The following is a 13,137-nucleotide window of genomic DNA, read 5'->3' as shown; positions in this document are numbered from 1 at the left end:
ACCGTTTCTTTGTCTTTTTAATGGAACAAAGTCATGAAGCCTAAAATCTTGGAGCCAGTACTCTAAGGCTTATTTTGGTACAATATTTTACCATCATCCTGAAATGCATCTCATGTCTCCCAAAGCAACAACTGTAACACTGTTTAAATTCCAATTTCTCTGTTCAAGCCAAGGGACTTGCATCCCCCAAACCCAGGGAAATGGGATTATTTGTGATTGCAAATTCCCATTTACACTGTTCTCCATCCTCCTCCTTTGCTTGTCTGCCTGCAGAAAGGATTCTTAAAATGCTAGTCCTACTTCACATACATTCCTTTAAGATGGTCTAGACTCTACCTTACATTTTCAAAAAATGGCTTATTTTGGAGTTGTCTCAATTATCAGCCCAACTTTAAACACCTAGGAGTTAATTTTCATTTGCCCTGAGTACCTCCATTTCCTATTGACTTCACTTGATGTTATGGGCACATAGGAAATTAGGCTCTAGGTGCACCAACTTGGGATCTTAAAATTAATTATGACTTTTGAGAATTTCAACATAAATTTTATGAGTCTACTGTAATTTTGCGAGAGAATCTCACTTTCTGGTTATTGTACTGTTCTTTAGCTGCTAGGAAAAGAAAAATGCTGTAAACAGATCAGTGTATCCATGGCAATGTGCAGTTCAGCTTCTGATATTTCAACACAACAGGTAACTCCTCTTTTCTTTCACATTGTTCCATATTTTCAAAAATTTAAAATAGCAATAGTGACCTCTAAGTTGGCATCTCCTGTCAGTTAGTGACCAGCTGCATTAAAGGCTCCTCAGCTTCACCATGGGCCTTCAGATCTTCCAGCTAGTCATTAACAGCAAGGAAATACCTCCCAATTAGTAATTACTGATCAAAGTCTGATGGTCATCACTACCATAAATTCCGAAAAACAGTTAGCATTCTTCTTTGGAAAACTACAGTAAGGAATTTAAATCTCTTTGAATGCTAACTACATACAATATTTTAGTATTCTAAAATTTCAAGGGCTATCATCCATTTTAACTCATGAGTTTGTGTAAACTGTATTTATAGCCACCATATATTATTTCTGTTTATCTTTCATAGACACAAATATGTAGACATTGCAGTTCAAATAAAATAAGGTGCCACATCTTTAATTCAGAGGAGTGGCTCTCAATTTATACTGATATAATAGATCACAATTTAGGTATAGTCTGTAATGGATTCATGGCTACAGGATTTGTAGGAAAAGGTGGAGGCTGTGTCTGCATCATGTACTGAGTGCATATACTCAACTTTTGTCAAAATATTTCATAACTTTATGATCACAGTAGATCCAAGATTATTTCTGTATTCCCAAGTAGTATCAATGACCTAAAGTTTTTTCTGCAGCCAGTGAGGACACTACAACCATTTTTCTCTATTGTGGACCTCTCAATAATCATGCAGATATTTCTTAATTCCAACCTTCAGTACAGCAATTGAGTCTACACTGGGCTCATCTCGAAGTATGTGCAGAAGCTCTAGATCATCTTTTGTGATTCTTGTGGGAATGAAAACATAGAATTAGTACTCAAGTCTCTGAACATACATACTGTTCTCTTTGGGTTACACAGCAAGATACTAATGAATGATCTGCATAGCACCTGCATAGCCTGGGATGTGGTTTATAGAGAGCACACTTATCAATTTATAGATCATTAAATCAATTAAGATCAGCAGGGAAGCAGTTTCATCCCAAAATGAAGTATGAAGACTTCAGCTGGGATTTTCGAAACTGCTCAGTGTTGACCTAATTCTGTTCCTGTTGAAGCCAAATGGAATTAAATGGGAGCAGAATTAGGCTATTGCTGAGACTTCAGAAAATCTCACTCTTCATGTCCAGTAGGATGGCTTTCTGAATTGAGGATCTCCATCATTAAAATTCACCCTGCTTGGGAGCCTAATAGAGCCAGAATCAAGCAACATTCAGTGCAAGAGGTATTTTATTATTTAGGATGTAATTGTTTATTTTCTTCTTGTTTTGTATTTGAATATTCTTTAAAGTTAGTGGCTACCCCAGTGACAAAAGCTTATAGCAATCAGCAAAATAACTAGCCAAGCTGAATCACATATATGGAACACCACAAATAAAACCCAGTGACCTCATAACCTTTGAGTCCATAAATACTGGTCTCTATCACTTGGGCGAAAGGAGAATTTCATATTAGCTATAGTAACAGTAAACTTTTATCCTTTGGAAGGCAGCCTCTTGAGAATAATATAGGCACATATAGTTGCTTGATACTGCATCCCCAGGGAGTGGGACTAGAGTGGTTAGCATTCAGTGGCTATTATATTGCATTTACAAGTGTAATCCTTAGAAGTGAAAATGTATCATCTGGATTCAGGGAATTCCAAATGGAATTTAAAAAGAGGGACTTCAAAACACTAACAGGGCTCAAACCAAGTGAAAATTCTACTGAGACACTAAAGTCTAAACTTAAGGTGGACTCCAAATACAACATTACCAAGAAAACATGGACAGATGGATAAGAAAGGAATAAAATAAAATGGGGGGACTGTACACCTCAAACATTAGAAGGAGCGCAGAAGAGCTTTTATTTGGGTCTAGCAAATAGGAACCAATATGTAAAGAATTTGGGGGTCACAAACTAATGGACACCACAATCACCAATTTGAACCACAAACTTGTGGCATTAGAGGGAGAACCCTAGGACCTTTAGCTCCCACAGGCAGGCCTATACCCCCTGAGGTCAGGGAAGGATTTGTAGTAGAAGCCTGTAGACTGTAGTTGCAAGAGAAACAAGATAGGGAACATTTTTGAACAGATTTGGCATGCCGACCAGTAGAAGGCACCACAATGATGCCAGCTATTACAAATTACCATGGTGAGTCAGTAGTACAAAGACCTTTCTGTTACAGTTTATAATTAGAATAAAGCAACAGCACCATTCTTTTTTTTATTCAAGAATCCTTTGACCAGTAATAAGTATCTTATTCCGAAGAGTCACCTTATTACAGAAACACATTGATATGTTCTAGTTGAATATAGCTAATGCCAAAGATAATTTGCTTCACCACTCAGCATGACAGTTCTAATTGCATTATATAACACTTTCTTTTCTTTTCTTTCTTTTCTTTTCTTTCCAACTATGCTAGTACTTTGTACATATGTAGTTAGAAAATGTTTTAAATTGTTCTGTAAAATTATATTTAATTGGAATCTTAATTTGAGTCTAAAGCACTTCTACTCTCTGGAATTTACCAAGATGTAGTCTTACCTGTACAAATTTCAGGCATGTGTTTAACTTAGGGGTTTTTGAGTACTTGTGTTTTTAGAGTGGGAAGGAGAAACTACCAATGTTATAGGGGGGAGTTTATCAGATTAAACTATTTGTTATCAAGTCTGACCCCAGGTTAAATTATTTTTTGTAGATAGCAGAATAAATGAAATTTATGTGGATCAGGGCTTTAAATCTATATTTTTATAAACTTTCAAATGGAAACAGGGAGAGATTTTGATTTTTTAAAAAGTAGATGTGTACAAGTACTCTTACTTTAACTTAAATAAATATTATAGAAAAATAACTTCCCAATGTTGTTCAAGGTCAGTTTTATTTTTCTGCAATGTTTTTACAGCTGCTACTGATGTTAAAGAAATATTTCTTTCTGCTTCACAACCCACAAATACCACATCATTTGATCAGTGATGAACATCTGTCCAATTTCAGCTGAAGAATAACATTGCCTTGATACTCTTTACTCTATATCCTTTTATTATAGATTTCCATTCATAACTACACATCCCTTCCTTTGGAATCCAGGAGGGGCTGTGGTTATGGAGAAACACTACCTTTTATGGGACAAACAAGATGAGAATTTAAATCAGGATCTAGTAGGTTCAAGAATTTGCTGCTACCTCATGTATCTTACGTTTTATATACGTTTAGACCTTACATTTTTAAGCTTTCATTCTGCTTTCCACACCATTTATGTGTAGAATGTTTAGATAAATCATTATTTATAGTTCCATAATACTGCAATACATGCTTTGTTTATAAATATAACTGATTTCCTGAAATTTTCCTATCCCCCTTCATTTAAAATATACCTAATAATAAGAGTCACTGCTCTGGAGTTAATTTTAAATCTGTAAACCGGCTAGGTTCTTCTTATAATTGATTTTACTCATGATGCAACTAGCTCTGATACTGACTAAAACCAAATATTTTACAGTTGGTACCGTCTTTTCCAAGTAAAATAAGTGAAACCTGAACTTAGTGCTTGAACATAGAACATAAGAACAGCCATACTGGGTCAGACTAATGGTCCATCTAGACTAGTATCCTGTCTTCCGACAGTGGCCAGTGCCATGTGGTTCAGAAAGAATTAACAGAACAGGCCATCATTAAATCATCTGTTCTCTGTCACCCGTTCCCAAGTTCTGGCAAACAGAGGCTAGGGACACTTCAGAGCGTGGTTTTGGTTTCCTGCCCATCCTGGCTAATAGCCATTGATGGACCTATCCTCCATGAATTTATCTAGTTCTTTTTTGAACCCTGTTATAGTCTTGGCCTTCACAATATCCTCTGACAAAGAATTCCACAGATTGACTGTGCATTTACAAATGTCTGGTTTCCAAAGGACACTGTTTCTAGTAGATAGGAAATTATTCCTTGTTCTTTCTCTGCATACTGCATGCTAGTGTTGGTGTTATGAAATTTTCACAACTTTGCTTTTCTGGGCTGAATAGTAAGTTAAAAATTTGGCCACCAAAACTAAATTTGGAGGAATTTTTAGGCAGTACCATTCTCAAAATGTTTGTTTGTATCTAAGAACCTGAAGCAGTTGTGGCTTCATCTTGCAGATTTTATTCAAGTGAACAGTCCTTATTCACAAGAATAGTTTCAATTACTTCCCTCCTTACTCTCACAAATAGTTCCACTGACCTTTTGAGTCAGTGGCACTGCCTGTGAGAGGAAAGAGGAGGTAGCAGAATTAGGGCCCATATTTGTGGGCATAAAGAATGAGGAGTTGTGAGAGCAGTAGCCACTCTGAATATAGGGATTGAGAGCTAATCAAAGTGGAGAGGTTTGTATAATAACCATGAACCAGATATGGACCTCCCTAGATCTACATGTGCAGGAAACCTACCATCTTGCACATGGAAGGCGCATTTGGGCACCTGCCTACCCCATCCACTCCCACCCAAGGGTCAGTGCAAGGACAAGGAGTTTAGACTAGGTGGTCAATGAAGAGAAGTGCATATTCAGTGGTAAGGCTAGATGTGGGTACTTATTGCTGTCCACACAAAACTTATCTGGAAAAGAAATACAGCCCCAGTCTGTATTATCTTTGTGCAGAGTCGTCGTGTCCCGTCCCCCCCAGCCCCCCATTGCCTGTTCCCCTGATTTAACTGATCCCAAGGAAGTAAGGGGAATCCTGGCAGACTGACTCAGTTGGAGCCCTACACTCCTCCCCTCTCCTCCCCTCCTACAAATTAGGGTAAATTCACCACATTTGGGGCAGGGCCTCCAGGCTTTACCATGGGGAAACAAATCCTACATAGCCCCAACGTGATGCTATAGGGGAATCTCCATGAGAAGATCCTCACAAAGAGAGACTCCCCTTCTGTGGCTTTCAGCACAATAATTTTGCAAATCTCTTTGCTCTGATTCTCTCAGAATAACTTTCAGCTAATCAGACTACAGAGATTTGCATACTTTACAGTTGCTCAGGCAGCTGTGCAAATTGGACCACCTCACACTTGCAGTTGTGGGGAGGAACTGGATAAATGAGTGTAAAATGTGTGTGTGTCAGTAAAGGCACAACATCTCAGCACTTGGTTTGGCTGAGCCAATTCACTGCAGTATAATTTACATTCTTAGCATTTTGAGAGATATAGGCTTGTGGGTATTGGTGCCTAAGACCTTAATATTTATACTATGACTGTTTAATTGCAATACATAAGACATTTGCACCATTGATGGGGTTTCAAACAAATACGATTTTATGAGATTAAAAAGAATTGTAGAAAAGGTGTTTACTGATGCCCCCTTTTCTGATAGGAGCTTTATTCAGGGAGTAGCTTCGGCAGCAGTTTCCAAAACGCCAAACACTCAGTGAGAGAATCATGGTTGCTTTGGCCCAATGCTGTATTTGGATTTTGTAAACATTACTTGGAAATAAGTAGGGCACTTGCATAATTGACTTTTTTAGTTTGAAAATATTATTCATATGTATAAAAGCATGCTTAAAGGAAAGAATAACAAGGGATCTCTGAAGTCCGTATGGATCTTTTGTATATATGCATGTAAGAAAATACATCCTTTGTGTATATGATTTTGGTAATACATTGTATGGTGAGAATAAGATTCATTAATATTGTGCATCATGATGGTTCTGGAATAACTGCATAGTTAAGGTTGGGTTGAGATCTTCACCAAGAGCATAATTTAAATCCCTCAAGCAGACAATGAATTTAGTCTCCAGATCTGAATAAATTTAATTACATATTAATAATAATACCACCAACTCGCATATGGCGTTTTTTATCAGTATTAAGGATTATATAGCTTCAATATTGTACTCTCAGTCGTTGTGGATTAGTGTATTGAACATTAGGCTGTGTTCTAATCCTGTCTCATCCATTGACTCAGGGGACTAAGAAAGTCAATATATTCGCTGTACCTGAGTTTCCCTATCTGGCATTTGTGAACTATACTTTTCTATCTCTCTCAGGTTTTGAGGGGCTTCATTAGTTAATATTTGTAGTGTGCTTTGAAAATATTGTTATCGGAGGAGTCACCAGATGGTGCTGTTACAAATAGGTTCAAAAGTTTTTCTTGAGTGAGTTTCTGTTTTTAGAAGAAATGCTGTGGTGTTGGTTTTTTACTGTAGTTTCTTGGGGAGTGGGAGAGTGCAGTGGAGCTGTGGCAAGCAATAAGAGTTTTCTTTCTCCCTTAATGCTTCTGAGCTGTGTCAACTCTGGAAGCAGAATTGCTCCCTGGGAACCAGGCATTATGTTAAGGTTCTGATCCCTGACAGAGGAGATCACTTGCATGCTGTTTGTGACCTTTCTTTTCCATAGCATGTAGTAATGACTGATTATACTAGTCAGCAAATTGCAGAGCATTTATATTATTGCTCCTCTGCCAAATGGTAGCAGTTGTGATGGCTTTGCCAGTTAGCTTTCCTTTGGAGGAGAAATCAGTGACACCAGAGTCAGGATATATTCTTAGTGCAACTTCTTTTATTAACTCTGCATAGGCCAGTCCCTTTGTTCAAGGACTGGTGTATGCAGAGTTAATAAAAGAAGTTGCACTAAGAACATATCCTGACTCTGGTGTCACTGATTTCTCCTCCAAAGGAAAGCTAACTGGCAAAGCCATCACAACTGCTACCATTTGGCAGAGGAGCAATAATATAAATGCTCTGCAATTTGCTGACTAGTATAATCAGTCATTAATACATGCTATGGAAAGAAAGGCCTTAAAAGACCCCCAAAATTGAGATAATTAGGTTGTCTTGCCTGAATCCTAGACTGTCTGAACTGTGTTTAGCAGAGTACAAAGGTGGCTCTTGATCCAGGGTCTGAAGGCTGGGCCAGTCTACAGCATGAGGTCTGGTCTACAAAAGTTAAGCTGATCCAGCTACATCACTCAGGTGTAAAAGAATCCACAGTCTGAGCAAGGATTCTTCCATCAACCTACCTACCACCTCTCGGGAGGGTGGATTACCAAGAGACCCCTCCCATCGGCATAGGTAGTGTCTGCACTGAAGTGCTACAGCTGTGCTGCTATAGTGTTTCAAGCCCTAAGTTAGAACAGCCTTCGGTTATTCTAATTTATGCCTCTCTGGCTCTGGCCCTTCTGGAGATTTGGAGGCGGGGCATCAATCACAACAGTGGCTGGCTGTGCCTCGGGGATTCCTCCACAGTGGGGAACCCTCCACTAGCTGGCTAAACTGGCATTACATCTGCTGCACAGTGCCAAAGCAGTAGTGGGGCTGGAAAACCTGGCCCATCGATTTTTAATTCCACTTGTTATTAGTGTAGCTATTACAGCTCATGTGGATACAGTGGCCATGAACCTGCAAACACTTATGTATATGCTTAACTTTGTCCACATCAGTAATCCTACTGAAGAGAATGGGACTACTCACCTGGCTTAAATGTTTGCAGGATCAGCAGGTTAGTAAATTCATCCACACTGTTCTCAGGAAGACTATATGAGCTGTAGTATGTAGAAACCATGAGGTGAATTAAGAGTAGAGTGGAGGTGCACAGTATATTAACAACATATAAAACCTACTTTAAATTCATTTCCTCAATTTTTCCTCCAAACATGAAGTGTTAGCCTATATTTCTGACAGGAGTGTTGTAGGTAAGACACGGGAGGTAATTATTCTGCTCTACTCAGCACTAGTGAGGATGCAACTGGAGTTCTGTGTAAAGTCTTCAGTTCCACACTTTAAGAAAAATGTGGACAAATTGGAGAATCTAGAGGAGAGTAACAAAAATGATAAAAGGTTTAGAAAATGTGAGCTATGAGGAATGGTTGAAAGAATTGGGCATGTTTAGTCTAGAGAACAGAAAGCTGATGGGGGGACATAACAGCCTTTTAATATGTAAAAGATTATTACAAAGAAGATGGTGATCAGTTGTCCTCCATGTCCACTGAGGGTAGCACAAGAAGTAATTGTGCAGCAAAGGAGCTGTAGGTTAGATATTGGGAAAATCTTTCTAACTATAATGATAACTAAGCTCTGCAACAGGTTATTGAAGGAGGAGGTTGTGGAATCCTGCAGGTTTTTAAGAACAGGTTAGACAGATATCTGCCAGGAATGGTCAAGGTTTACTTGGTTCTGCCTCAGCTCAGGGGGCTAGACTTGATGACCTCATGAGGTCCCTTCCAGTTCTACATTTCTGCAATTCTATAAGTTACATCCAGTCAAAATAGATCTGTTTTTTTCTCAAGAGCTGTTTTCCACATTGAAAGTGTACAAATGAATGTATTTAAATAAAAAACTGAACATTTTTGTAGTCACTTCATAAAAAGCAAAGTTTATGGGGATGATAAAATCAAAAGAAACAGAATGGTGAAAATTTTCACATCAACTTAGTAAAGCTATCTGGGCTATGTCTATTTAGCACATCTCTAGGCAGAGATGACTTTCAAAACTTAGTTTTTGTGGGTTTAAGTCAAATGTTTACCATTATATTTGTATGTAATATAATTTAGTCTAATCTGACACTTCTTTGCATTGCCAGATCTCAATGAACTTATAAGGATTTTAACAGGCTCAAAGTGCTGCTGAGCTTCAGCCATGAGGCTTCCTTTATAGTTTGAGACATGTCACTCTTCATTAAATCAATAAAACTGGTGTCTGAGATTACAAATTTGTGCCCAATATCTGTCATCTCTTTATAGTGTGGTGCCAGTTGCTCAAATACAAAATATTGTTTCCATTATAGAAAGAATCCAGCTAACTTCAAAAATGGAGAACCCTACACTCAATAGGTAGCAGTGCAGGGTACTTACCTATTTACCAAAACACTAACTCTACTTATGCTGCCTGCCTCACTGAGTTAAGTTCATCGCAAGAATCACATAAAGAACAGATTTAAGGATGTTGGCATTTATAAAAAGTTATTTTAACTCTTAACACACAATTAGCATTTCAAAAATATATTTTTTGTATACAGGTCATTGAATATGGTGGTTTTTTATGAAAATCAATTAAAAATCGGTACTGGGGATGAAATTCTGGCCCCACTCAACAGCAAAACTCCCACTGATTTCAATGAGTCCAGGATTTCACCCCAGGAATTTATCAGAGAAATTTTCTTATTATAAGCTTGAAACCAGTGCTTCTCATATCCCATTCATTTGAAGAAATCAGTACAGCACAATAGGGATATTTTGCACATTACTGTTTAGCTAAAGTGAAGCCATTCTGAATCTTTCCAGGCATTTTTGAATCCATGAAGCTAACCTTCAATATAGACTGTTTTTTGAGTTTTCATTAATAGAGTAATAATAACTTTAGCTCTACTAGATACTTAGCATTACTGATTAATTATTCCTCACAAGCCCCTATGAGGTAAAAGCTCTCCTGAGAGGTGCTGCACACCCTCAAAGAGATGAAGGTATTCAACACTGTGCTCTCCCACTGAAGTGAACTATGGGGTAAAACCACTCAGCAGCTCACAGTCAGTGCCCAGTACTTTAGGCCTTGAGAGGTTGAAAGGCTAAGCAATTAGGCCAAGGCCACACACAAAGTCAGTGGCAGAGCTGGCATTATAACTCATGAGTTCCTGGCTGATAGCCTTGTGCTGAATCCACTAACCCATCACACTTCCCCTCCTGGTACATACAAGACTGGTGCATTTTAAATTCTCTCTCTCTTTTTGTCATCCTCTCACATGTAAGTGATAGGATCAGAGGGTGCCTCTCGCCCTACATTTGTCAGAAAGTCTATGATTTTCACCAAGTTACTCAGGCTATTTGGTAGCTATGGATGTTTAGAAAAAGACAGTCTAAAGCCACAATAGCACCCTGACAGGAAAAGATAAAGTGTTGCACCACTAATCTCATAGACAAAAGTCACAGTGAAAAGTGCTTGGCCCGGACTTAATTAATTTCTCTATTTGTTTCTTTTTGGGGATCCAACATGAATGTTCAGGTTTCTGAGTGGCCTCATACATTCAGCTAGTGGCTGGAGTAAGATCTATTGATTTAACCCTCCCTCCAAATCAGAAATGACCTCAGAGGAAAAGGAACTGAAGTTGAAATATAGTTTAATAACTTCAATACATGTACTAGATTGTGCTATATAAAACAGGACAGCTCAAGGCATTGCCTCAGTTTTCAGACGTCATGTAAAATTTACAGGTATTGTATTGTTTGTTTACTTTGTGTAACTTAGATATACCGTTTTGCATGCGAGAAAATGCTTCTCAATTCTGCAAGACTTTTAAAGTCTTAACAACCTCCACATCAAAGGGATCAATCCAATTCCCACTGAAGTTAAGAGTTAAACTCCCATTAACTTCAATGGGTGAAGGAGCAAAGGCCTAAGTTCTTTTATTAAAATATTTGAAGTTCTGTAAATGTTAAAATCAAACAAAAATCTAGCTTTAATGCATCATCTTATTTACTATAAAAGTGGTGCTAGGGAAAGCAGAGGTTTAGGGTATGCTGGTTTGGGGCAAAAAGTATAACACTGTGTGAGGGAGAGAGAGTGGAATAGGTTTTCTGATCCTCCAGGACTTTCCTGATAGTCTCCAAGAATTAAAAATTAATCTTTAATTAAAGATTATCATGTGATGAAACCTCCAGGAATATATCCAACCAAAACTGAAACCCTAGAGTGGAAGTGAAATATACTGTAGCCCTGATTCTACAATCCACCCAAGAGTGGAGAGGCGTGGCTACAAGGAGCCAGTTGTTGCTCCTCTGCCTAGACCGGGCACAAATTAATGCTGCAGGAGGACAGCCATAATTTATGCTAGGAGAGGATCTGGTGTAGCAGAGCACTGTTCCCTCTCCCCTTTTAGTCCCCACACCCCTAGAAAACCCCCAGTACACTTCCTCCTTCCCATTTTGCTCTGGGGTTGCAGGGAAGACTGCTGGGGCAGAAGAGCTACCTCAGCCAGATTTATGTCAGTAGAGAGTTCCCCCATATGGGGGATTTCTCTCCACTGGTCTTCTCCAGTCACTTTAAGACCACTTTGCATTGCCTATACGGTGCAATGAGACCATAGCAGAATCCAGCTCTATATGTTTATGGCAAGTATGATATATATATGTGAACATTTATTCCATATAAACTCTTTGCCTTCCTACAGTATGAATACATACGACTTAATGTAATTAATATTAAACACAGGGCTCCATCATATAGCCCTCCCTCATGTGAATGGGCCAGTTGACTTCAGCAGAACTGTTTGTGTGAGTTAGGGCTTGAGGATGAAGTCCAAATATACTGTAAATTTTATTTTTGTAATTTTATTTTCTGCCTCCATTACTTACAGATAAAGAGTGAGTTCGAGAGTAGCAGAAATCTGCCTTTTATAAAAGGCAATTTGGAGAAACTCTTCAACTCTTGAACCTTGTAATTTGCCTTATTCTAAAGGAATACTGCAGTTAGTCTCTAAGGTACCACAAGTACTCTTTTTCTTTTTTTGTATGTAATGAGTATCTCAGGTTTCTTCTCTACTGTCAAATCCAGCAAAACCTCAAGTTATTAATACATCCGACAAATAGTTTAGTGTAATAATTTTAAGCTACAATAAGAGTAACTGATATTTCTGTTGACACCTCAAATTACCCCCAACTGTAATGTTTGGTGTAGGTACCATAATAAAAAGATTGCTTAACACAATCAGATTAGAAAACAATTTAACGGATGGCCACAAATAGAGCGTAGAGTTTGTCATGGCTACAAAGATTTTCTGTCAGTGTATAAAAGCAATTAATCAGTATGCAGAAGGTATTGCCTATCCCATAGATATGCTAATTTTTTGAAACTTTGGAAACTCATGTTCTACATTTACTGTTCACACTGGATTGAAGTTAACCATACACAGCTTGAGCTGATGAATTCAAGACTGCAAAATGTCACATTTTCTTATCCCTGTGTTGTCCAATTTTGAGATCTTTAGGGGTTTTTTTCTATATGTTGATTACTGTGTAAAACACAGTAATCTAATGAGTGTACAGTGAAATTTAGCACAGAATTCTGTGACCAGTTTTTCTATTGAAAAGTTAAAAAGGATATCAGATGCCTGCTAAATTATTTGTTCCAAAATTACCAAAAATACATTTAAGACAAATTATATTGTAGCACATCAAAGATCAACTAAGTTCAACACATTATCCTTTTTCTTTTTTTCTTTTTTTCTTTTTTTTTTTACAGAGTACTGTGGCAGCTAGTTGTATCTACAGTATTTATATAAATGATGCACATATATATTATTCATATTATATATATATTATATAATCTTTTATACTACATATTAAATGTGAACAGTAGTAATCTGTCAGTCAACATATTCCCCCCACTTGCTTTAATTTGAGAGCTAATATAGAAGGTGGTTCTTATCAAGAAAAGGCACTACATTTACTTCAGTAGTTTC

The 13,137-nt window shown here is 37.8% G+C and overlaps 2 protein-coding genes across 8 annotated transcripts in view; one reads left to right on the top strand and one right to left on the bottom strand.

Moving 5' to 3' along the window:
• SYN2 (synapsin II) overlaps window positions 1-13,137 on the top strand; it is a 434,891-nt gene that overhangs the window by 320,909 nt on the left and 100,845 nt on the right. For 5 of the 7 annotated variants that reach the window (XM_073352278.2, XM_073352279.2, XM_073352286.2 and 2 more), the window contains exon 6: window positions 608-691. The exons of the other annotated variants lie outside the window; for them this stretch is intronic. In XM_073352278.2, the coding sequence (XP_073208379.1) occupies window positions 608-691 (84 nt within the window). The remainder of the gene's footprint in view (window positions 1-607; window positions 692-13,137) is intronic. 7 annotated transcript variants of the gene reach the window in all.
• The window catches only part of TIMP4 (TIMP metallopeptidase inhibitor 4), a 51,328-nt gene that overhangs the window by 37,645 nt on the left and 546 nt on the right, over window positions 1-13,137 (bottom strand). The gene's annotated exons all lie outside the window — the stretch shown is intronic.

This window comes from Lepidochelys kempii, chromosome 7 (genome assembly GCF_965140285.1).
Source record: "Lepidochelys kempii isolate rLepKem1 chromosome 7, rLepKem1.hap1, whole genome shotgun sequence".
Lineage (NCBI taxonomy): Eukaryota > Metazoa > Chordata > Testudines > Cheloniidae > Lepidochelys > Lepidochelys kempii.
Note: the sequence above shows the minus strand (reverse complement) of the source record. Positions and strands in the feature narration are given on the sequence as shown.